General features: G+C 41.4%; 1 protein-coding gene across 2 annotated transcripts in view; it reads left to right on the forward strand.

The window, feature by feature from the left end:
- Positions 1–26,687, forward strand: part of PRKCA (protein kinase C alpha) — a 113,414-nt gene that overhangs the window by 75,789 nt on the left and 10,938 nt on the right. The window contains exons 6-14 of one of the 2 annotated variants that reach the window (XM_065735412.1): positions 5,416–5,572; positions 5,663–5,797; positions 6,472–6,568; positions 16,823–16,846; positions 19,696–19,839; positions 20,535–20,708; positions 21,544–21,635; positions 22,928–22,990; positions 23,240–23,378. In XM_065735412.1, coding sequence (XP_065591484.1) covers positions 5,416–5,572; positions 5,663–5,797; positions 6,472–6,568; positions 16,823–16,846; positions 19,696–19,839; positions 20,535–20,708; positions 21,544–21,635; positions 22,928–22,990; positions 23,240–23,378 — 1,025 coding nt within the window. The remainder of the gene's footprint in view (positions 1–5,415; positions 5,573–5,662; positions 5,798–6,471; positions 6,569–16,822; positions 16,847–19,695; positions 19,840–20,534; positions 20,709–21,543; positions 21,636–22,927; positions 22,991–23,239; positions 23,379–26,687) is intronic. The other variant, XM_065735414.1, reaches the window with a different exon arrangement.

Consider the following 26,687-nt stretch of genomic DNA (forward strand, 5'->3'; position numbering starts at 1 on the left):
TGTCTCCGTAGGTGTTGAACTCCTTCAGCTGAATTTCTTAATATCTCTGCTCTGCATCCTGTTTTGGCTGTTAATTGGTTCCTGCTGAGCTCGTGTTCCTGTAGCCAGCCTTGAGTGCCTGCAGAACAGTCATGCTGTTCGATGCAGACGTGGCACTCTGGTGGGCATCTTGTGATGCCTTCTGTGAGCTGCTCCGTTCCCTTTCTGAGAGGAAAGAGGGTGCCACACGCTGATGGCAATGGTGAGGCCTGTCCCTTAGGGAAGGACACTGATAAGTGCATAGCAAGTGATGTTTGCTTCTGTGTAAGAGCTCGGAAGGCATTGTGGTAGCTTTTCTTTCCAGAAAGGGCCACAGTGCATGCACATTTACTGAGTGTTTTCCCAATAAAATAGGGTAAATAATGTTGTTTTTTCCCAGTGTGTACTAGGAAAGAGGCCAGATGGAGTTGGCCAGTGGTTCAGCCAGATTATCTAAAAGATCTGAGCACTCAGATAAGTTTTGAATTCAACTAATCATGGGAATGATTTAGTCCTGTATATGCAAATCTATTTAATACTGGTGTACTGCCATGCACACTTCCAGTGCACTTCAGACCTTTGATGTGAGTGCTTAAAGGTGGACAGGCAGTCCTTTCTGCATGACTGCTGCAGACTAAGAGTGGAAATTTTGTATTGATATCCTCTGACAAAATCTCACCACCTCCCCAGTGCCATTTTCAGAGCTCATTTATGTGGCAGTTCTTAAATATCAACAGTTCATTTTATACCTCCTGCCTTGAGAGTAGCTTTGGGTGCTAATGCGTGATTGCAATTGCAGTCAATCAGCTTGGTAATTCTCTTGTCATAGGAACTCTCTTCATTGCTTTTTTTCTGACATCACCGAATTTGTGACCCTTCCATAGACAGGACTGTTGGGATTTTGCTTTTAAGCAAAGTAAAGCTGTTTCTGCCACTTTTAAGCTCTGTTGTTTCACACTGAAATGTCCCCATCCCGGGGTGTGTTACAAGTTTTGTTACCCTTACACTTACTCGCCCACCCACCGTGTATCCTGAATTCCTTCTGAGCCATTTTGCAGGTTTCTCAATCGCCGTTTTGACCTCTATTTTATTTTGGAATTATTTTTACAGCGAGCAAACAATAACCCCTGTGAGAAAATAACCCCATCTGGCACAGTGACCTATAAAGGGCCACCACGTCGCTGGGATCCCAGACTGCGAGCTGTCAGCTGCCAGGAGCTGGGTCTGACAGCAGCTTCCTTCCCACCAGCAGTGAGCTGCAGGTGCTGCTGAGGGCACAGTGCCACGATGCTGTCAGCCATCGCACCCCACTGTTACATCAGCATTATTAAAATACACATATATATATACACACACGCAGCCCAGAGTGCCTAGGTTTCTAAGTGTATTTTTTTTTTCTGAGCTGAAAGAATAGAGAAAATGTGATTTTATTCTTCTGTGATGCTTTAAAAGAGGAAACCTGGCTGTGATTTCTGGAAGCTGGGAGCACAGGGCGGGTTCCAGCTATCATCTCCCCAGGAGTTCTGCACTCCCTGCTGTACATTTTTCAAATTATTTATGAATGTCTGATGCTGAGCTACCCTATGGCACTGCATATTAATGTCCTGTCATGCTGCTTGCCATGGAGACCTGGCTGAGCAGCCTCTGCCCAAAGAAGCTGGAGAGGGGAACTGGAGAACTGATGCAAATTGCTAAATGCTCATCAGTTGTTTCCTTGGAAGGCCTCTCCACACACCCTCTCCTCATTTCATCTGTGTTTGCCTAGGTGTTAACAGTGTCTTTCTGTGTTAGCATTAATTTCGTAACATTCTGCCACTGATTTTAAAAGGAAGATGCATGAGTGTGGAGGAGATGTGGCCAGCTGTTGTACGAAGCCCCTATAAAGTGATCCCAAATAATTGCTTCCATGTGGGAGGCATTTTTAATGTCTCAAATAAGTTTTACCTCACCAGTACCTTCTCTGGCATTCCCTGAGCCTGCAGGGTTGCTGTGCTGATTGCACAGAGGGCAGTGCTTTTCATAAATGCCAACCCCAGTAGCAAATGAGTATTTGCCATTTCAGTCATTCCATTTCCTTTACTGTGAGAAAGCAGTAAATGCATAGTATATTTAAAGGAAACATTCACTGTTCAGAGAGAGCCATCTGCATGCATGTAAAAATAAACAAACCCTAAAATGCTATGTATTTGCATAAGAATTTGAGCAGATCAGAATTAGAAATTTAATAGTCAACCCCTTTTGGGGCAATTTGGTATAGCAGTGGTCAGTGTTTGTGTTAAGACTTGTGTTGTTTTGTGTAGTTATCCTGCCCAGTACTTGGTATTTTTTATGAAGGTAATTTTTATAGAGGTAATCTGATTTTAAAAGTAAACTACAGATGGTCCTGTGAGGTTTCCAGCTGGAAATGAAAGCAGAGAAGCTACTGCAGGTCTTATTAAGTAGGTACACTTTTATTAGTAGGAGAGACTGTCTTAATAAAAGGCAGAAGAATGAAGTGGCATGGAACAGTAATTCATTTTTCATCTTGTTCTTGTGAGGAAATTAATTCCTCATCCATTTCTCTTGTGTAAGTCACCTGTGAAACATGGACATCCCCACAGCCTGTGTCCATCATGATGGCATCTATGAGAAGTCAGGAAACTGGGTGTAATGAGCAGGCACTAAAGAAAATTAGCAGGGGAATGGTAATGCAGAAGAGAAGTCCCCTGTGGAGAAGCCCTTTTAGTGGCCAGGCACTGTGTGGAAATGGTCTGAACAGCAGGATTTGGCGGGGGGATTCACTTGTACATCTGTAATTGTAATTCACTGCTGCTTTGCTGTAGGAAGACAGAAACTTTGAGCTAACAGTGTTCTCCCTCTTCTTTCATTTCTCTGGAGAGCTTGCCAGGCAGGGCCATTTGAGACTCGAGACCTCTTTCAGTAGCATCTATTTGCATTCACTGGGAGATTTCTGCTCCTCTGAGTTGCCTGTAGGGAGCAAAAGATTGGCAAGCAACAGTTGCTGTGATTAGTAAAGCATTTTATCATCAACGTTTGAAAATTCAAGGAAAAGGTAGTTGTGACTCATGAAAAGGAACCGAGTGAACTTGTGCTGCAAATAATTCTGCTTTGTTTTAGGGACAGAAGCATTTCTTTGCTCATTCCTGTGACTAAAACTTTTTGATGACACCACAAGAAGTTATAAACCCATCAGTGTGTATTGTTTGTGATGTTTGACCCATACGTTCCATGAAAAATGTTCAAGCATTGTCATCCAAACTGAAATGCTGCCTCTTTACCTCTCTTTACACCAAGTGACAGCTGTTCTCTGCCATCCTACTCTGTCTTATTAAGATATTTATTTAAAGTGTGAGTACCTAAGAAGCAGCTCTGTATTTGCCTGTGTCTTTACACTATTCCTGGAAAAGTGAATATCCCAATTTTAGACACAGCTTCTGGAGGCACCACTGTAATACCAGTGACACATCATCAAATGAAGGAGTCATCAAACATCCCATATTTTCTGCTGACTAGGCATTTACGATCTCTTTTTTTATTAACAATAAGGAGGAAGATGGTCCTTTTTCCTTGTGGCATGGTGACAACATGGGCATTCTTGATTTGTTAGATCTTGTGCATATGCTTCTCTTCAATACCTGTTTGTCTGTGTGTGTTCTCAGTCCCTGTCAAGGGTCAAACCTGGACAAGTCGTGAGGAGATTTAACTCCAACCAGCTACTTTGCTCAGTGATCATTGTCATGCTGAATATTTGACAGAAAACTGGCAAGTGGTATTCTACATTTCTTCCCAAGTTCCTCTAGATGCTGACTTTAATTAACTAATTATTGTAAAGCGACAAGAGTTTGCTTGTTATGCTCACAGATATAGCAGAATTCAGCCTCAGTTAGACAGTTTGTTTTCTTTGAGTTACTTTTCATCTAACTTTGCTTCAACCACACATGAGAGAGAGCACCTGTGAACCTCTGCTTCCTGCCAACCCTCTTGTGGAAAGCTGACCTGTGTTGGTAGGGGTAGGATATGCTCAAAGAGATGGACCAACCATCAAGACATCAATTCCTTATAAATGATACTTAGCAAAAGTATTGTCATGCCATTTCCTCAAGATAAAGTGCTACCAGTTGGGTATAGATGTCGAAGGGACAGATAAGGAGTGAGATCATGACTACTTCAGCAGCCTGTATTTAGAGCATGTTGCATCTTTCTTTCCAAGTTCATCTTAAAGCTGCTATACTTTTCATGTTGGAAGGGCTTTTTCCTTACTCTGTGTTTCCTACAGAAGAGGAGCAGCCTCACATGTGCTGCCAGTGGTGTTTCCCAAGCTCAGCAGCACATACAGATGCCACTCCCGTGTCAGCCCAACTGGTTTGGGTGGGATGGCATTTCACAACACCTGAAATCCAACCTTCTCCTGAAGTTCTGCAGAAGCTGATGGCAGAATGCCATTGACAGCTAATAAAACCTTACATGCCGTGCATATAAATGTCGTGTGGGCGTCATGCTGGTCCTCTGCAAGACGGAGGGAAGTCTTTGCCTTGCTCATCCGCTGCGATACTGCACTCATCTGCAGTGACTTTTGAGCTGCCCAGTGAAGCCCTGCAGCTGCTGCAGTAACCTCAGGCAGAGCCCTGAGCACTGCTGAGTTGCTGATAAAAGCAGTCATAGCCCACCACTGCCTCTGCTCCTTGTTCCACGCAGGGAGGTGACTTTGTTGGGAGTGCCCTACAGGCAGGTAGCTGGCCATCCTTGTCTCTGGGCATCAGTAGCATGAGGGCTATGAATCACTTTGTGCTCTTTTCTGATGTTGTGAAAGTAGAAGCTACCTTACCATTTTTGTGAAGGCACAGTTAAACTCATCTTCCCCGTGCTTTTACCTTGGGTGCCATCTCGTGACAACCCTCACATTCCTGCTGATTCCAGCTGACAGCTAATGAGCAATGTATCTGAGGGAAGTTTAATACCAATAACAAGTTGTATAAAACATCCTTTCTTGGAAATCTATTCTGATCCGATTATCGATCTTATACTATTCATCTCATAGTTGTGGAACCTAAGATTGATGAGTAAATAAAAGCACAGAGAAATGCTCCCTGCTTAAAAGTGTATAGAAGTGAGCTCAGACATTTAATCATTCCATAGCAGGAAAGAGCTGCCCAGGGGCTGCTTCATGCCATTTGAAAATGGCTCTCACCTCCTGTCACTTCTCTCTACCAGCCTTACAAATACGATGGAGTACCGCCTTACTTCACTAGTTTCTTCAGTGCCAAGTCTGACCACACAAGATTTTCATCTTATTTGTTTTATCTTTCAACGTATTTCTTTAGATTTGGTTTGACTTGTTACTGTGTTAACGGTGGTTTGTAATCCCATGCAAATCAGCACTCTGTTTTATGTTGACAGTGCGAGAAGCAAAAAACCTAATTCCCATGGATCCAAATGGGCTTTCAGATCCTTATGTTAAACTGAAACTTATCCCAGATCCCAAGAATGAAAGTAAACAAAAAACAAAAACCTTCCGATCTACCCTGAATCCACACTGGAATGAATCGTTCACATTGTAAGTTTAACCCCTTTTAATGTAATTACTTATGCATTCAATCATTTATTTGAGTTTTTGCATTCAGAATGCTATTTCTCTCCTTTTCAGTAAATTAAAACCCACGGACAAAGATCGACGGCTCTCCGTAGAGGTCTGGGACTGGGATCGAACTACCAGGAATGATTTTATGGGCTCTCTTTCATTTGGGGTGTCAGAGCTCATGAAAATGCCAGCCAGTGGATGGTAAGAGTTTCTGAAAAGAGTTTTAAAATAGTACTTTTCTTCAGCATAATTACTGTATCTCATACTATGAATTCACTGAAAATACAACTAAAACTAGGAAACATGGGCTATAAATAGCAAAGAGGGATGGTTAAGGGAAGCTTTCCTTTTGTTATGCTCATGAAGCTTCTGATGGAGCCAGGAGTTGCTGCAAACTCATGGCCTTGTGATACACTTTTTATTTTTATCTCAAATATGATATACTCATTATGAAGCATATCAGCTATGTATAGCAACTTAAAAGTACGTTTGAACTGATTTTATATAATGCCATCTTATTATGTGCCAAACTATGGGTAGAATTCATCACACCTTCTCAAAGAGTATGGCTTGGAGAGAATCATTTAGGTCTGTAGAAGCACTGGAAACTCTTCAGGATTGATTTCTCCCCTCACCTCAATCACATGATGATTGGGATGAGGTCATTGTCTTGATATGATGCATAGATTGGGATTAAAGATGTAATTTCATTTGAAATTTATTCTGTTTCTATATTCCCTTTAGAACTTAGAATGCTGTTCTTCGCATACAAGTGGTATCAATACAAACCAGACATAAGCAACTAACTCAGATTTCACATCTGAAAAGAGTAAAAGTATAAAAACACCTTTTCTTTTTCCTTAAATGTTCCCCAGGTACAAGCTGCTGAATCAAGAGGAAGGTGAATATTATAATGTTCCAATTCCAGATGCTGACGAAGATGGGAATGCAGAGCTCCGGCAGAAGTTCGAGGTGAGGATTAAACCTAACTCTATATTGCATTTATTCTTTAACCTTACAAAAAAAGACCACCCAAACTGTTACAAGCTTTATCGTAGTGGTATTAGAATCCTAGAATCCAGCTTCTGTTGCTTTGTCAGGAGTATGACCTTTGGGTTTCCTGAAGGTTGGACCGAGGGAATTATTTCAGCCATAGTATCACTGATCTGACTGCTTTACTTCTCTATTACAGTTATCCTCCTGCCCTCTGCCACTCACAGCAGAGTGGTCGGTGGCCACAAGCATGGCCTCACTGTGCCACGCAGAGGAGTTGTTTTCTAAGTAACAGACATAACCTGGCTCTTCTGACAGCTGCAAAATCTCACTGCAAAATACTTGCTGTCCATTCAAACCAGCGAGAAGGGTATGGTTTAAGGATGGAGGTGTTTTACTGGTGGCTGTACTGGACTCAGCTGATCTGACCCACTGAGTATGCCATTGTGTGTTTAAATATTCCAGTAATGAATTTTAAATTTCCAATTAATAGTTATTTCTTTTGTTTCTAGTCAGACATTTACAACTTTAGCCTAAGTGGTTTATCCAAAAAGTAATTCATGTACCTTTTGTGCTTAAACAAACCCTTAAGCCTGTTCCTTTCAACCTGAAATGGCCATTTTTTATGTTCACCATCAGGCAGAATTCTACATTGTTAATATAAAAGATGGGTTAACCCAAGAGAGTGAGGAAAAACGGCACTTGTTCAGCTTTCAAGAAAAACAAAGAAAAGGTGCTTCAATTTCTTCTGAACACATTTGGATCAGCTACCATCCTTTTGTCTGCAGCATGAACTATGATTTTTGTTTTACATTTGAGAAGTACTTTAATCTCCATTTCATTTCCCTTTCTTTACAGTTGTGATCTGACCAGTGTGACTTTATTTTACTGCTCTGGGTCATTTTCTATTCAAAATCATATTTACCTCTGATCCTCCTTAGGAAGAATAACTTCAAAAGTAAATCATTTCACCACCTATACCTCTCTGTGTGTTAGACAGAGTCTGTTAGTGGGACTGGGTTGGGACAGGAGCAGAACAAAGACAAGTCACTAAAAGTTTCTTTGTAAAATGTCAGTTATTATATATAGTATGTTTGCATATTGTATTTATAATCTATTTTTTCACTTGAGCATCCTATTCACGCATTGCTTGCAGAATGAATAGTCAGGGTTGATCTACGTCCTGCAGTGAACTGGTGTAGAAACCCTGAGAGATTCCAATGGGCAAAGCTGCAGGCCTGGCTCCCAGAAACAGCAGCTTCACGTGGGGTCAGTTTTGTCTCAGAAATAATTAGTCTGTCTCAGAGTCTAATTAGTCCAGTTCCAGCACTGTGCATTTGAGGCTCTCCCTGTTCTGAAGGCAACAAGGCTGAGGCCATTTTAGTGGTCTTCATTAATCAGGGAAAGGGAATGGGTTTGCAGCAAACGTGGTGTCTTTCACCGTGCTGCAGCTGCATAATGAGCAGTTTTTAACACTAATCCTGCTATATGTGAATGTCTGTAGCCCAAAAAAATTGTAGTTATAGATGGACCAAGGCTACGTGACATGATATGACATAGTGAAAGGATTTTATATTGACTACTTTCTCAAAATTTATTGCCGAGAGAAGTAGCAAAGGGAAGCAGCACTCCCCCAAGTAATGCTCTTAGTTGGTTTCAAGGGGAATTACTGTCATAGCTTATAAAAAGTAACAGTGTAGATGTCTGAATGGTGGGATTTAGCTCATTAGCTATTCTGATATGGTGCATATGTGGTGCTGACTCTTTTACATTATTTTTCTTATCGTCAAGATCTTGGCTTACATTGTCACGTTATTTTAAGTACCCTATGCTAAGGAACAAGTAGGTAGCACTGAGAACTTCTGTTTGTGATCTAATGTCATTTTCTAAATAAATACTTCCACTGATCAGCTTTGAACCTTTGCAGGAAGACTCCTGGCAGCCATGGTGCTGGGTGGAAGTGTTGGCAGGAAGATGAAAAATACCCATAGGCCAAGAGAGGTCACACAGAGCTATCTTCATTTTCACCAGTTTAGAGAGAAGAGTCATTTCAGAGTGCTTGCTAATTGAATTCTCAGTTTGTGGTGCTTGGTTCATTTTTCAGCTTGGGGCAGTGTGATTGATAGCCAAGCAACATCAGTGTAATTTTAAGTACAATATCACAACAATTTCTATGGAATTATCTCATTACTAATGCAGAGTATTTAAAATGAGTAATGGAGGTCTTCAGAATAAAGAGCACTAACAGATGTGAGCTGGACAAGAGCAGAGAAAACTTAGGATAAGAATTTCATTGTCAAATATTAAGGAAAAATAAAAATATGTCCAGGTTACCTTAATTATTATTATCATCATTTTAAGCCTGTAATTCCAAAAAGACCTTTAAGATTTGGTTTCAGCTGTTGATCCAATCCCATCATGCCCTTCTGGATCCCCTTTAACAACTCAGACTTCCTACTGTAGACACACGTTGGTCTGCTGCTTCACCTCCCAGACCTCCTGACATCAAGTTGTTGGTTCAGTGTAAATCTACCATAAAAATAGCTGTGCAGGATTAATAACAACCTGAAAAAATGGTCAAAACGTTCTATTCACTTGTACTACATGTAATTGAAAGGTAAAGGAAAGGAGTTTCTTTGTGGCCCACCCTACCAGGTCTGAAGCTGTTGAGAAGTAGCACCTGGCTCTCAGTTCTGTCAAATAAATGAGACCAAGTTCAGAAAAGGAGAAGTGAGGAAGACAGTGGTTTCATTAATGGAATCATACAGTGACCCCATAAGTATTTTTAGTTATTACTACAAGGATTTTCTTTTTATATGCTGTCTACGTGTTGTCCAGATGAAGTTGTGCAGTATATTGAAGTTGAGGAATGCTCTGCAGAGGTGTTTTTTAAAAAATAGGCATATTTTTGGATCTCACCTATCACTAAAAGTTATGAATCAACTCTCAGTTCCCTTTGCACTATGATCCAATCCGTATTTTGTGATTTACAGATGAGGCATCATTATTAATACGCAGAGACAAAAATATTCTCCTGTGGGAAGGGGAGGCAGGGTAAAATCTGTCGCTGTTTTTCATTGGGCTTTAACCTTTGGGTGTGGATTTTCTCCCCAGAACAGCAGTATTGGTGGCCATCTCCAGACGAAGCTGGGTCCTCAGCAGGCATATTCAGGATAATTGTGGCTGCTCCATAATTGTTCGGGCTGAGGTTGCCACGGCAACTCGCGATGGTCCCAGGTGGCTGCCTGAACCCAAATGAGCAGGGCTTTTCGCTGCAGTGTCTACTAGTTGTTGTACACTTCTTTCCTGTTGCTGTATTTTGCTATTCAAAGGAAAGCACCCCACATTCAGATGACACATTACGGTCACCCTAACACCCGGTTGCAGTTTGAGCACTGATACGGTTTTTATTTGAGGAAAAGAAACGGGCAGATTCTAAACTTGAGCTGTGGGAAGTTATTTCTGTTTTCTCCAGCCTTGTTTCCTGTAATTTGCTGCTTAATATAGCACTTCTAGATACTTAAATATAACCTTAGAAGAATAATAGAGAAATACTGGCTTAATGTGCTGGTTAATTATTCTGTCTGTCCTCTTCTTCATGCAGCACCATCACGGAAAATGTTATTAAAAATAAAGCGGTTCATATCAATATTCATTTTTTAATTAAAAAAGAACCGGGTAGCTATTATCCTTACACATGGGTATGTCTCCCAAGTGCAGGGTGTATTAAATGATGTGAGCAGCCCCAGTCGCTGCAGTGATTGGTGGGATCCAGGCAGTTTGCTGGAATGGGGAGCTCACTGCTCCCAGAGCCATCATTTAGAGCAGCTCTGGGGAGGGTACAGAAGGGCCCTACTTTTGCATATTGGTAAGATGACGGATGTTTTCTTTGTACAGAGGGACAGCACTTGTGCAGATCTTATGCTTTAGAATCACAGAATCATTAAGCCAACAACTCTGAGATCCCCAAGCCCAACCCCAGCCCACCCCACTGCGCCCACTGGCCACGTCCCTCAGTGCCACATCCCCATGGTTCTGGAACACCTCCAGGGATGGTGACATCCCCACCACCCTGGGCAGCCTGTGCCTGTTCATCACAGCTCTGTCAGAGGAGGAATACCCAGTCTGCCCTCTCTGAAACTGAGTGCTGGACAGGTTCCCCAGGAGCACTGTCCCAATGCCTTTTTGCTGCTGTGGGGCTGGGGTTGGTGAAGAGCACTGTCCACAGACTACAGCTGTGCTGTTCTTCTGCAGACCGAGAAGAGTGAGGCACAAGGAGAGAGGAAACAGTTCAGATGAGGGTAGATATCGTACCTGAAAGCTGGAAGCATACCATCAGTGATGACATTTAGGTGACATCTCAGCACTTCTAAAGATAACCGTTATTACGGTGCTTAAGGAAACGTCTTTCTGAACCTCTTACTGCTTTAATAAGAAGAACAATGCAGCCATCATGCTCTGCTGTCAACACCCAACCCCTCCCTGGTGCTGCTGGAGCTGTGTGCTGACCTCCTGCAGCTCACAGAGCAGCATTCTGTTTGCCCAACAGTTTTCTGCCCAGCAGAATTCTGTTTGCTAATCCTCAGGGGACTGTAAGTGTGCAGGCTTGGACTGGTGACCACACTGGGCCAGGATAACAGACGAGGTTAAACACCATTTGCCAGTGTGACTGCAGATTTTGAGTCACAATTAAAGGCTTCTGATGGTTTTTGATGTTGTTTGGGGTCTAGTGCTAAAGACTTGTGTATTTATCATTCCCTTCTGAACATCATCAGTAAATCAGTTCTCCTTGCTTCACTGCAAGCTCTGCGTTTCTTAGATCTCTCGCACTCCCTTTCGGTTTCTTTTTTTCAAGCAGCTTCAGGCTGCACTGCTATTAAGGAGAAGACAAGCACTTTCTGCATTACTCTGGCATTTTTCTGATGTTCACCACAGCCTGAGGTCAAGAGGGCGTTTTCTTCCTCTTCTTTAATCAGGAGCACTGTGAGTTCAGAGCTGTGAGCTGTGCATGCTCCTCAGACCCAGCGAGTTTCCCAATTAAATGTGATATTTTCATTTCTTAAAAATATAAAGTAAAATCGTGTAGGGGAGCTTGATGCTTTTCTAAATGGTGAGTTAATTTCTTCTATCTCTTGATCTCTGCACCCCTCCCTGTAAGGGCTGGGAAGGGGATGTTCTCCCAAGCCTTCAAGGGGGACCTGTGCTTTTGCCCCACGGCTGTTGTACTGCAGTCACTTTGTGCTTTGATTTCTGCAATAAATTAAGAGTTGGTCCGTGCCGTACCCACACCGACTTGTACACATCCCCCTGTTGAGGCAATAGCTGTAGCTTCAGGCAGTTCAGCAAAGGTAGTGGGGAAAAGAGAAATAATATTGCTGCTGACTCTCCAAACTGCGAAAGAAAAGGTTAAATTTACTTTTCAGGAAACAGACACTAAGTGCACTGAAATCGTGGCCAGCCAGCGTTTCACTGGCACGTCAATCCACGCTCTCTGTGGCTATAAAAAGAGGAGCTGCTTTTTTTTGGCTGTGACACCCATTCCTATTTTTGAATCGTGCACATTTAATCATTAGAGAGTAGTTCGCAGCAGTATAGAAATGCTGTGAGATGACTCCATCTGTTCTATACTGTCATTTGGCATGGGGAATTCCCATATGCAGTTATCTGGAGGTTTCCCATCCACTCACCATCTCTGAAAGGAGAAAATGGCACAATTCTGAACCAGGTGACATCCATCAGTCCCAGTTCCTTAGAGGTGCTGCTTTCTCCATGAGGGGTTTCTTGTTGTATGCAAGTGGTGAAACAAGTTCATAGTGAGACACACCAGTTACAGGGATCCCTACAGAACGTTGAGGCATGTATCTCAAAAGAAGGCAAACAGTTCAAAACATTTTTGTGCTGCCACCCTCCCGCAGTGTGTGTTTGCTGTCAGCAGCCCCGACCTCAGGCATCCCCACACACTTTTGGCTCAGTGCTGGTTCGAGGCCGTTGGGAATGCCTCGTGCATGCAGCACATGGGCTGTGCTGCTCTGTGCTGCTGGGGCAGCTGGTGCTGTGGTTTCTCTATTGCAGTGTTCCTGTGCAAACTGGTGTGCCCGTGTCTGCCTTCTCACTGCTCCATCCTTAGTGTGTCCGTCTGCTGCAAATGCTGATGTTGCTCTGCTTCACCAGCCCTGTACTAACGCAGCAGTTTTCTCCCTTTCCTGTCTCCTCCAGGACTGCCATGTACGTGTCTGCTGCTTCAAGGTAGCTTGCTCCTCAGTGTTCTCCTGCATCTTAACAAAACCCTCTCTGTGAATGCCCAAAGCTGATTACATTCGATTTCATTCTCACCGTGTTACAAGGATGCACTTGTTTCTCAATTAAAGCTTTTGTTTCCCTATTTAAGCTTTTGTTTCCCAATTTAAGCTTTCATTTCCCAATTTAACCTTTTCTAAATAAAAAAAAAAAAAAGATAAATGTGAAGTCTGCATCTTCCATGAACTGCCACAAAGTACCCACCAGGTTGGCTGGAAGTGTGCACACCAGGGGCTCAGCAAAGCTCAGCAGCTGCAGAGCTCTGGCTGTGAGGCCCAGGCTGAACCAATGGCACCTTCTCGTGGAAGATGGGAAATGGTGCATCTTTAATTTGAAATATGATTGTGGAACTCTTAACTAATATCCACGGATCAAATAGTTCTCATGTTCACTGAGAGTTTAAAAAGATGGACGTTTGGGATATGTAGCATGCATGTATTGTGATATAATATACTACATATGTTTACGGATGTATGTATGTATACTATATCCTGAGGGTTGTAACCCATGTGCACAAAGGCTCTGATACACAAAATACTGACTCTCACATTCTCTCTTCCTTCCTTCACTAACCCCCATCTCACAGAACAACGTGTGCCAGCACTGACAACGTGTATCCAAACTTTTAACTTGCATGTGATGCATCTCTAACGAATGTTCTTGCTTTGTCACTGACCCACATCACACCTCAGTCTCATACATCAGTGAAGTTGCAATTTAAAAAGTGAAACTCCTGTTTTACGAATGTAAGGTTGCTGAAGCTGTCATCACCTAGTAGTATGTCGGCAGCTTAGGTCGATCTGTGTCACTTCGGATGTTAGAGCCCAGGGGTTTAAATACTCCCTGTAAAAACCAAATGTTGAAAGTCATTTTTATTACTAACACATGATTTTACCCAGTGTTTTAATGTTGAACCACAAAAGCAAAGAGTAAGGTCATTTGCCATTGCCAGGTATTTCCTAGTGCAGTGATGATGGCATCTGTCACGTAGCAGTCATCTTTTCCTTACCCTCCATCCTTTACCCAGTGTCTCCATCTCAGACAAGTCTGCACAGGAGGGAGAGCTGCTTCTCATTCCTCTACACCTCCTCTTCTTCAGCAACAAAACCACATTTTGGTTTCATTGATGGAGATTGTCTAATGGGGGAAGCCTCCATCTTCTGGTTAAATGTTTTTTTACCAATTTGGTGTGAGCACTTTATAGGTAGTGTTTAAATATATACATGTTTTTTTGCAGCAGGGTATTTAGTTGTAGTTGCAGGTGGAAGCCATGGATGCATGAGCATGGCAGAACAGATGGTGGATGGAAGGTTCTCAGCAACGGTGCCCTTTGAAGTTGCACTGATGGAGCAAAAACAGCTTCTTATATTTTCACATCATGCAGGAAGTGCCTTCATTGTGTGTGTGTGTGTGTGGAGTGCTGACACAGAGCAGCACTTTGCTTTTTGCCCATACTGAAATGAGTTTTACCCTTAAAAGAAATTTTTGCACCCTGTGTGGTTTTTTATTATCATTATTGTGAATTAGCAGTACTTTGCAAGATTAAAAAAAATGCAGGAACATAAAGCAACTTTTTTTTTAATTTATTTTTTTGGACACTTAGGGATTTGCTATTCCAGCGTTGGCTAGAAAGCCAGCAATATAATTATTTTTATTGCTACTGTCTTGGGCATTTCAGCAAGAATTCCTGAACAATTAGCAGCCTCGCTGATTGCTTTCCATCCAGTCAGGGCTGCAGGGATGCTGCCGGGCAATAAAGGCAGAGAACAAAGCAGACTCAGGTGGCTGCTGCTGTTGTGAACAGATGAAACATGCTGACAGTGCCAAGGGGGCAGTGGGGAGCTCTTTCCTCTCTGGATTTCACAGCTCCAACTCGGAAGCACTGTGTCCAGGGCAGTGTACACCAAACTCCTGTGCTGGGAATAGCTGCATCTCTTCTGCAGTGCTGTTTCCCATAGCTGTTTGACTCCGTTGTCTGCATTTCCTGGGAGACGTGGTTACCTTTATCTTATGCCTGACAAATGTGGGACTTTACTCCTGTACTTCCTATGGGATAAACTTCTATGCAACAGCAACACTGAAAGCATAAAATGACCGATTTTCAGCAGGGTATGTGGCTCGAAGCCCCCAAGATCAGCAGCTCTGTTGAGATGCAGCATGGCACAATGGGGTCTTGTGCTGTCCTTTAGGATTCTCTTCTTGCCAGTAAGACAACAGAACACAGAGCTGCACTGAGCCAGGAGCCACGAGGGGTCAGTGCAGAACACGGGATGGCATTGGAGCACTGCTGCTGGGAGCTGGGCCATCAGTCATCATATTGCACATATCGGTGTCTGTAAGGTGCTACCCTGGCAGAATTACCCCATTTTAGCAATCTCACAGAATTCCTTGTGGGATTGCATCAGTGCTCCACGATGAGCGGAGCGGTGCCATGTGTGGATGGGCTGTGGTTCCTGTGCTCCTGTCATCAAAAAGACATTTTAAATCCTTTTTCCAAATGGCACAGGCATTTTTTTTAGGCAACTGCTTTAAATAAAATCAGTGTTACTAAGCAAAAGGATAAATATGTCACAAATTAAAGAGGAAAAAGAGGTGAGGGGGAAAGCAGACCAAAGATGGGGAGCTGTCCATATTTAACCCTCAGGATTCATCCCCCTCCCCATTTATATTTTCATGACCCATTCTGCTTGCCTTTGTGCTTTCTTACTTGCAACGAGAATAGTCGGATTTTTCTTTTGCTTCTTTATTCAATAACTATTTTAGCTATTGCTGTAAAAATGAATTTTCCTTCATTTTCCGCATCCCTCGCTGGTGGGAGCTGCTGGGCTGCTGCATCACCCAGGCCTGGGCTGGAACTTCTCCTCTCTGTTTTGTTTCCATGGCTACAAAGCTCTCTGCTAATGAATTATAAGCTTGCATTACGTTATGGAATTAAGCTTAAAACTCAGTCTGGTGAAGTATTAGAAATGAACTCTTCTCATTTTGAGTTATCAGCATCCCGACAATTAAGTTGTGTAAACGAGGAAATGGATAGTCCTTCACAACATCTATAATTACATGAAATTGGAAATGCAATAATATAAGAAACAAGCTGCCACTATGATGGAGAACGTGTCATTGAGGAGGTTTTTTTCCTCCAGATTGTGACTTGAAATTTACTGCATGTGTTTTCTCCATTAAAGGCTTGCTAATGGCTCCACTTGTTAGGTGTCTGGACTGGGAAGCCCAGCAGGGCTCTGTCCTTCTTTGGGTCACTAGGGAACTATTTCAGCTTCCCCTTTCCACACCCACAGTGTAAGTTCAGCATGCCCCTGCCCTGCTTCTCACCACGGGACAGGATGTAAGAGGGGGTTACCTGCAGCCCTGCAAGGCCATTGAGTTAACAGCAGAATCAGGGAGGGAAAGGCTGGGGGCCAGGCTGGCATGGGACATGGAGACATTTGAAGAGCATTGGGGTCTGGTGGAACGTTGCTGCAGTGTGAGGCAGAGATTTTGTTAGAGTTTAACAGAGGGATTTAATTGTGACATGTGGATACAACTGGCATTAAGAGTTGGGACCCCAGTTGCAGCCTGGCCGCGTTGCTGACTGTCACAGCTTTGGGATTTTTGCAGGGGTCTGAAGGCAGTGCTGCTCCCTGCTGCTCAATTGCCCACTTTCCATTCCCAGCTGGGTGTGAGTGCTCCATTTCTTTTCCCAGTACATGTCAGTGGAGCCAATACATGGCAGATGGAACATGGAGAGGAGATGCATGCATAGGATGTTTTCCTACCTCCCCACTTGCAGAATTCAGCATTGTTAAAATTCAACCTCGTTAAATACTTTCCATTTGCCACTTTCTCCTCTTGAATCTGCAACACACTGTTAACTTCAACAACGCTCCGTGAAGAAGTGCATTTGGGCCAAATACATAAAGCATGTCTCACCTGTGGTTTCAGGGTAAAAGAACGGGCCGAGATAAGGTGCGTCCGAGCCGGAGGAAGTAAGATGATGTGCATGTCTTGTTTTCTTTTAAGATTAACCCTTCTGCTACCAGTGCAGACTAATTCATCTTTAACGTACTGTTTTCTGGGTTTGTTTGCTGCAAGCTGGCCTTGTTGTGCAATGTTGTGTTTTTTACACAGACAAAACCAGTTTATAGTATACTGAGAGGCAAATTTAAGTCAGCAAAGGCATTCCTGATATTGTAAAATCCCCTGATGTATGTAATCCATACAGTGGTTTGAATTGTGATGCTTGTAACGCTCTAAAAATGAGGAAGTCCCAAACTAATGTGGAGCATTTAAGTAACTTTATTAGAATGGCTCCATGTGGAATGCACTTTCCTCAGAGACAGCAACCAGAAGGCTGTGATTTTTGTCAGCTCTTCTCCTTTTGGATGTACCTCTTCCATCTGTTTTCCATACCATTCCTTTTCCTCTAGCCATATGCAACCGTAAGAAAACCTGTTCCAGTTCAAGACACTGACTTTAGGTAAACACCTGAGAATATACGTTTGTTGGGCTGTCTATAAGAGCAGAGCTGGAAGAGAAAACAATGGATCTGTCCAAGACTCAGAAGGATCTGGACACCATTTCACAGCGTCAGCTTTAGGAAACAAGATCTGCAGTCTCACACCTGGGTGCCTTGGTCTGTGCGTGTCTCGGGTCCCAACGCCCTGCTCTCAGCTGTGTGTCCACAGCTCCCTGCCACAAATCACTCTCCTTATGCACACTTTACCTATGCAAAAAGGCCATTGGTCTCCTTGTTCCTCTATGGTCAGCACTGTTGAAACAGCATTCTGTGGAGCTCTGGAAAATAATTCTATCTGATCTCTGTCCTTTTTTCAGCGCTTGAATTGGCCTTGACAGAGCATAAGTCTCAAACAGATTTTCTTCCCTTCTAGTTAGTAGTAAAGCTATTCATCACAGACAATCCTGGACACAGAGGTAATGGTGAAAGAAATGGTGTGTGGTTTTACATCTCATTTATGCCAATTAAAACACGTTGTGCTCCTCACCATCACTCTGTTTTAAGAACAGTTTTGGTTTGTAGTTCCCTGTCTGAAATATATAGTTTTGTATATGAAGAAACAGCACCCCTACAGGCATACACAAATTTGGAGTTTTGGTGGGGGTTTTTTAGTGTTTTTGGTTTTTTTACTTCATTGACTGATGGCTCAGTCGTGCACGAGTCTTAAGGCCCAGTTAGTGGCCATTAAGGCACACAGCTTCGTGATACCTCTGGGTTCCACCAGCAGCAGGCTCTGCCATTGGGCAGTGCTTTGCAGGATTGGGAACATAGGCTGGTGCCCAAGACTTCTTGCTAAAGGGTTGTACAGCCACTGGTCCTGTTCAGCATCTCCAGGTGCTGCTTTCCTACAAGCAAGTCATCGTAGTGGTGGAATGAATCCCGTGTTTTAACCAACAAACAAAAAATTATCAAAAAAAAAGCCAAAATTCATATCCATGTGGCAGATATGTTTTTCTGCAGTTATAAACCTGAATATAGCCTTGTAAGAACAGAGTGATTGCCTTACAGGATGTCCCTTTGACATGCCCACAGCAGCTGGGGGCAGGAAGCTGAATCAAGCTGGACCTTCCCATCCCAGATTTCCAAACGTGTGTGGGGAGGGGGAGGTTGGTATCCTTCCAGATTCCAGTTGAGCTGTCAAGGTCATCTGCCAAGCCAAGCCTTTATGACCTTTAAGTCCAATTCTTTATTGTGTGACTCTGAATACACTTTGATTTCTAGACTTGGTATTTTTTATCTGTAAAACCAATAATATGCAAGTACTGTCCTTGTGGTGTAGTGACAAAAGTAATTATCCTTAACTGTTGAGCACATGTCAATGGCACAAAAAAAAAAATCATATTAGAGATTTTTACTATGCCAACTCACTAGATACTTGGGGGAAAGCATTTACATTCCAAAGTTATGCTATTATTAAACCTTCTTGGCTTTGCTTCTGCTGGTATGTGGGATAAGTTTGAGAACAAGAGGGACATTTTGTTGTAGACTGTCTTATCTTTTGGTGAGTCTTACTTTTCTCTCTTTTGTTAACTTTGAGATTTGAAATGCAGCTTACTTGAGCATTTATGTGGTGTCTCATGTGAAAATACTGAGACTGTTGCAACCTCTACAAACCAGACTGTCTAGCCAAGACAGAACCTTTGTATGTAATATTCCCCTCCCTCCCTTTTCCAGATCAACGCTTGATTGAAAATCAAAGTTGATTGTAATGCTAGTTTGAAAGTGGCCATGTTCATCTGCATTAATATTCATACGTTGTTGTTTTTTTTAATGCAGGTTATTTTTCTAAATGCATGTTAAATATTTATTAACTCTTGCTATGCAGAGTGGCTTTGAGAACTACATTTTTAAAAGAGAATGTGTTGAAGAGACTGTTTATACCTGGAGAACACTATGTAGATTGTAGCATGGTATATTTGAAGAACGTTTTTTGTGTTTTGAAACAAAAACACTGGAGAAGCCTGCTTTTGGCATGAATATACATGACTTCTTTTCTTTGCCTTTCATTTGTGCTTCGGTTTTGCTTCAATAACCAGATAAGTTTATCTGCTTTTATCTGGTTATATATAAACATATATTTCCACTTTAATTCTCTCAATAATGTCGAAAGTATTGTTGGAATGAATCTTTGAACTTGTGTCCGTGCAAATTTTGTTATGCAGCCTTTCTCCCAAGAATGCCATCTTGAATACGGTCACCTCCAACCTAATGCTCACCCAATGACCCACTCTGCTAAGGAAATGGGCTGCTCTTCTCACTTCCCCATTTTTGTGTATGTATGTGTACGTATGTCCTTTAGAAAGCCAAACTTGGGCCAGCTGGTAACAAAGTCATTACTCCATCAGAAGATAGGAATTCAAGTGTGCCATCCAACAATCTGGACAGGGTGAAGCTGACAGATTTCAACTTTCTCATGGTTCTTGGAAAAGGAAGCTTTGGAAAGGTAAGAATTCCAACAAATAAATAATTCTCCTTCTAAGAAGCAAAATCCAAAGTCAAAAAGAAGTGCACTTCAGAAGAAGCGTTTTTAATGCGGAGTAGGGCAATTCTTTAATGACTGACAGGCTTCAGTCATGATTGGGCACTTTTCTTTCAAAAATAGTCTGAGAGAAAAAGACACACTCTTGGGCAGGGTGTAAGAAAATAATTTTTAGATCCTCACTTTTAAGCAGTTACACAGAAATCAGGTCTGTCTTTCTAGCTTTACTCCCTAGATCACTGCCACTTCTGGAAATCACCAGCTTTGGTAGGGCTGAATATTTGGGAAGAATCACAAATTATATATATTTGAAGTGTGTTAGTGGTAAGAAAGGGCTGCTATTTTTCTGTTTACTTTAACACCCATTTATATGGTGATGTGCCCTTTACTGAAGAAGTCTCCTGGGGCTTAACATGTTATCAGCCCTGGGGCAATGTGTCTGCAATTCACATTGGTGTTTTGGCTCAGGCTTTGTCTGAAATGACTGATACAGCTCATTGCAGTGGGTGAGTAATGGTGTTATTTCTGGTGTTTTGATCAAGTTGGTCTGTACCAACGATAGGGAAAGCTGGATTGCCATCTATACAGCTCACTGGGCATATGAGTCACCTTCTCCACTAGCAGGTAGGAAGATTTCACTCCTGTTTCTTTTTGTGCAGGTGATGCTGGCGGACAGGAAGAATACGGAGGAGCTCTATGCAATCAAAATACTGAAAAAAGATGTGGTGATTCAGGATGATGATGTTGAGTGTACAATGGTTGAAAAACGAGTGCTAGCACTGCAGGATAAGCCACCATTTCTAACACAGCTTCACTCTTGTTTCCAAACAGTTGTACGTGAGCTCTCTTCCTTGCAGCAGTGATGTTTTCCATAATATGTGATCCTGAATTATATCAGTTCAGTAACTTTTATTATCATTCAACCTACCTGTCATAACTTCTGCAATTACCCCAAGTCATCCATCCTGAGTGGATGCTTATAGAGTGTGATCAATCTTGTTCTTACCAAAGGCACATGGAAGAGTTCAATTTTAGTCCTCTGACAAATGGTGGACAGACATATTGCTTAAGTCTCACTGAAGGTCCCCAAGTGGGAGAATACTGCATAAGTACTCAGATACACTGTGGATATGGGCTTTAAAATTCTTCACTTTGCAAGATATATTGCCCTCCAAAATACTTTATTTCAGTCTTTATCTGAAATAAGGTGAGAAAGAAATGTACTATCACTGGTGAAGATACAAGATACTTTTGTAAACCCTGTGACTTCTTTTCTTGTCTATTTTTAATTATCAGAAGTGTATATACATCCCTAAATTTATTCAGAGGCATTAGAAATAGGCTGAAAGTAAAGATTCTTAACCATCTTTAATGCTTTTTGACATTTATTTCTAGCAGACAAAACTATGTGTGAATAATTATGGGAACAGTGTAGGCTACTAATACATAAAAGTGAGTCACTAAAATTGGCAAAACAAGACAGCTCCCATCAGCCATTTACTCTTGCAGGTTTTACAAAACATCCCACTTCCATTTTGCCAGAATGTAAAACCTGTCCCAATAACCTTAAAAGCTTTATAATAACATACCAGTGACTTTTTTCTTGATCAATGCAGATCTAATACTGTGTCTGATGTGTTTACGTGCGTGTTTAATTCTTCATCCTAGGACCGCCTGTATTTTGTTATGGAGTATGTGAATGGTGGTGATCTCATGTACCACATTCAGCAAGTAGGAAAATTTAAGGAGCCACAAGCAGTGTGAGTGTTCATGTTTTTATATTTAAATCGTGTAATAATCTTAACTTTACTTTGTAAGAGAATGAGATACCTCTATCACCCTATCATTTAAATCTGAATATTATCAGGAAAGAGAGCAGAAATACACTCAACATTGCAATATAGTTTATGCAAGATATTTCAGTGTGTAGCTTAGGAGTTCTGTGATCCTACAGAAGTTTTATCTGTGAGAAGTCAGTAGATGATGAGAAGTTGTTTATGCACATGGTCCCTTTTGGGTCATTGTACATCTACAGTGTCAGTGAGTAACTGATAATGGTATGTAGCATATTTAAATGTGAGCAGACAGACCTTCAGTACCATTTCAGTCATGTTTATAACATCTCATCATTTATTAGTGTTTCATGAATCGTTTACCAATGAAACTTTCAAATGAAGTGTAACCAATTCTGTTTAAGAAATCCACTGAAATAATTCCTTATTTTGATTTAAATAATCAGGGTTTGCTTAAATGAAAGGCCTTCTAGATATAAATGTTGAGATATGGAACAATATGTTGGGAGCTCCCTAAAGCAAAACACGATAGTGTCAGAACATCCTCGGCTCCCAGCTCATGTAACATGCCCAACACCTGTTGAAAACCATAGTGCTTTATGACAACTTACACCCGTGGGCATATTCCAGCACACATGTTTGCAAACAGCTCTGGTTTCAGAGCTAACCTTTCATTTTCTTTATGCTAGCCTAAAATATAATCCTGTCTTTAGATGATCTTCTTCAATATAATTTGTGCAGGTCCATAGCAACTGGCACCAAACATCCATCAATATTATATGTTCTTTTACTACATTTGTTGATTATATTTCATATTATAATCATTTTAATTATGTAATTAATCCATTAAGAGCCTGTATAAAGGAATGCTATTTCTGCAAATGATTTAATGCCATATGAATCGCAGTGTAAATTGAGCTGCATCCTGAACTCAGCATTGGTATGTGATTAGAGATAATGACCTATGTCTGATTGGTGCAGTAGGAGTGCTGTGCTCCAGCTGCACCTTCTCTCTGGTCTAGGGACAAATTTTCAGTTAAAAAAAACAATCTGCACTATTTTAGCATCAAATACTCTAATTAAATCTATCTGCTAAAGTCAGTTTGAAGTAAGGTGTCTATTATGTCTTTTTCCTGTGATCTATGTTTTTATACTTTAATGTTATCACTTTTTACCATGATGCATTTCCAAAATATTTTGTTGGAGGGAAATCATGAGGTAATAAGAAATCTTTGGGCTTTTTTCTTTTTTTCACACAGGTTCTATGCAGCTGAGATCTCAGTTGGGTTATTCTTTCTCCATAATAGAGGGATTGTTTATAGGTGAGTACAATCTGTTGTAAGTAACTTCTGCACTATTTTTAAACCCAAAGTGATCAATTTCTTTAACTTATCAGTGAATGTTTAAAAATTTCTTAGAAATAATTAAAGAAGAGTCATTCTGGTGTTGTTGCACTGTAAACCAGCCCCTGAGCTTTAGTTGAGCTTTTCTGTGCTGTACCCAACTCAACTTGAATATGTAAATGAAAGTGACCCTAAATGTTCACATTAAATTACTGCGATTCTTCACAGAGATCTGAAATTAGATAATGTGATGCTGGATTCAGAAGGACACATTAAAATTGCTGACTTTGGAATGTGCAAAGAACATATGTTAGATGGAGTAACGACCAGGACCTTCTGTGGCACCCCAGACTACATCGCACCGGAGGTAAATATTCACCATTTCAAGGATCTTACATCCTCTCCATTGGCAATTGTCAGTACATGCATTTCACACCACCACATGTTGATAGCTGTAGCTCCAGATGTACTAAGGATGGTGCCAAATTTATTTCTGCAGGCATATTGAATACCTTTGTGAGTTTACATGGTGGCATCAGTAAGACCTTGCTATTTTTAAATGTTTTTAGTTGAGGGAAAACCTAACTTGATATGAGGTCAGCATTTCAAATTTTGTTCATACTACCAAGATGAAATGAGCAGGCTCACCCCTTTGTTGTTTGTAGACTCCAAGAGTTACCACACAAAGCTGTGCTTTGGTGTGAAGTCGGAGAAATTTCGTGGGCATTGCTGTTGAGATCAGCAAACATTTTGTTGGGACCGAACGTAGTTTCTTTAATGTCTTTATAGGTTCACACAGCAGCAACATACATATAGTGAAAAGATTGTTCAGCATTTTTCGGAGGTCACAAATCTCACTGATTTTCAGGAAGAGACTCTGAGGTCTTGAAGCTTTTCGCTGACCTCCCTACAAAGCTGCTTTGGTTTGCTCCAGGCCATGACTTACCAATGCCCTGAGGCACTGCTTTTGATCTCAGGAAAGTTCCACTCATTGAAAGCCTCAACTAAGCTGTAAGCTCAGGGCTTGAATGGAGCTGACATAATAAATCCACAATTTGACTGGGATTTTCTGTGCCTTACCAATGCCTCTGTTGCATTCAGGCCACTGAAGTACTGAAAATCACACTCAAAGACAAACCTACCTCCAGTGTGTCTAAAGTGCAAATGGGATGATTAGAAACACGGTCACATTTTGAAGAACTGTGATGAAGAAATAGGATCTTACAGTTAAGATTTTTAGTCTGGATAAGATTTATATTTCAATAGCTTAGGTACAAAACATGAAAAACAAGCACATGTGGTGATTTGGAAGTGATTCAACTATATGAATATTAAAATCTAGTGTTTGTGCTTGCTGAGCTTTCAAGAGCCTTGATTTGTTTGGCTGCAAGTTCAGTGCAAGATCCAAGATCCAAGATACACTGCGTTTTGCTGAGTGCTGAGCAAGAGGCAGTGCTGGCTGGAACGTTGCTTGCTGTAATTGAGTGTTTGTTGGAACAGAGGAGATTTGTACATGGACAAGCAAATTAGTGTTTAAGGTGAATTTTGTCATCTCTGTGAAATTAGAGTGAAGAATAGTTTATTTTTCCACTTGCTAATTCATGTTTTTCAGAATGAAATATTGTGTATTATAAAAGCTTGGTTTTTTCTCAAATTGCTATTGCTTGCAAGAGGATAACAGAACAGCCAGAGCAGTATTTCATTTTCTCCTGTCAAAACATAAATGAAGCCAATGTAACACATTAAGAAGTGTCCTCTCTGGGGCAGTAGCTTGTGCCAGTTGATACCAAAGAACATGTTATCATTGCCAAAATGGTCAGTTCAGGTCAGTGTAGGTTTATTTTAGTTTACTGGGCACTCTCCTGTACAGAAATAAACCTTTTGCCAAAACTTGAAGGAAATTAGTCTTCCTATTATCTCACAAACAGATTTTATATTTTGCTAGTTGGATGATTTTCATTAGTTTCTGAAGACATTATATTGCTAACTAGGTCTGAGATAAACTTCAGAGTAAGGTTTGCATTTTGTTTGCAGGAGCATTTCAGCACGTACCCATGGGCTAAAGTCTGTGATAGATTATAGTGAGCATACATGTGCATGCTACTGTTTTCTGTTGCATGGAGATAGATGAGCTGAATCTAAGCCTGAAGTAAGTGTGTGACAATCAAAAATAGAGAATTCACTCTTTTCATCAACATTAGGGGAGAACACCACAGCTGGGGTGCAGAGACCTGCAGGGCCCACAGGGGCATCTCCGTGGCTTCACAGAAGTGCAGGGGAATCCTGGTGTTGCATTCAGAAAAGTGGACTTGCAAGCTTTGGTGCACTGTAGAATATTGCTTTCCTTTTGTATGTGTGGGGAAGTTGGCATTTGTTATTACTCAATACACTGACATGCACAGATATTAATATTCCTTTTTTTCATATGCAAATTAAGAAGGGAAAAGAGGTTAAAGAGGTTGAATCCCAGGTTTGACCACATCTGTTGAGCATACATGGTTCTCTAGCACAGAGTAATTATCGATGTGCTGAGCTTAAACATATAAATATGTATGGCCAGGGCAGCATAACAGCTTTGAAATCGATTAATACTTTATATTCCCTTGACAAATCGAATGAGGCTGAAGGAGGTGGATGTCAAGAGATTAGTGGGAAGGGATTCTGGCAGCACCACCACTGCCTGGCAACCCCACCACGAGCATCCGTGCAGCAGCTACAGCACTGGTTTGGAATTGCAGAAGAATTTAAAGTAAAAAAATCTGCTCCCTTTCTCTTCCATTTAATAACATCAAGCCTTAAGTTCTAACCATGCATTTTCCAGAATTAGTGGAGGGTAATAGGAGTTACATAGGTTTGGAAAGTTTTTTTTGTTTGTTTTTGGTTTGTTTTTTTTGGTGCTAGTTATATTTATTTCTTTTAATAACTATGGTTTAACTTTTCCAGTAGACATAAGAGAGGTTCACAAAAGATTCTCTCTCTTGCCTCTGGGATATAATCATTTCATCCCATTTGGCTACCATCTGCAAGCTGCAATGATCTAAACATTCCTGCAGATTGCTGGTATTAATCTCTGTGTCCTGCTTTTCACTGTGCCTTCCTTGGAGGCAAAATAAAGGAAGAAAGAAAGGAAAAAAAGCCATCAACATTCCTCTGCCAGTTTGGCTTGGTGAGACAAATTCTTCCTGAGCTCTCAAATCCACAGAACCTGAAAAGGCAGAGCCTTCAAACACAATTGTAGGTAGGAAGAAATGAGAGATTTGAAGTGCAAAAAGGCAGTCATTTAAATTAGTGATTAAGAATTGGAAGTCTCCTATCAATGTTCCATTCCTGTTAGGCCAGAAGAAAGCAAAGATTATAGCAGAGAAGGGTGTAGGTCATCACATGTAGTCCCACAACGTCCCTCACTGCTCTCTGGTTCTGCTCTGCACACTGCACTGAGACAGAAGGGCACTGTTAATATTCCCCCTATTTAGTGATATGCCCCTATTTGGTTTTATGCCCCTATTTATCCTAAAAGATCCTCAAATTCATATATGCAGACAGGACTGTTGGCAGCAGGCACCTCTGGCTCTCTGCTGGAAGGTCATGCATAGTGACTGCTGGGTGAGGAGGAGGGAGCTGCTGAAAACACGTTTAAAACTTGCTGACTTTGTACTGATACATGTTGGTCTGTATA

This window comes from Cyrtonyx montezumae, unplaced genomic scaffold (genome assembly GCF_038088225.1).
Source record: "Cyrtonyx montezumae isolate F1298 unplaced genomic scaffold, pur_monq_1.0 scaffold_19, whole genome shotgun sequence".
NCBI lineage: Eukaryota > Metazoa > Chordata > Aves > Galliformes > Odontophoridae > Cyrtonyx > Cyrtonyx montezumae.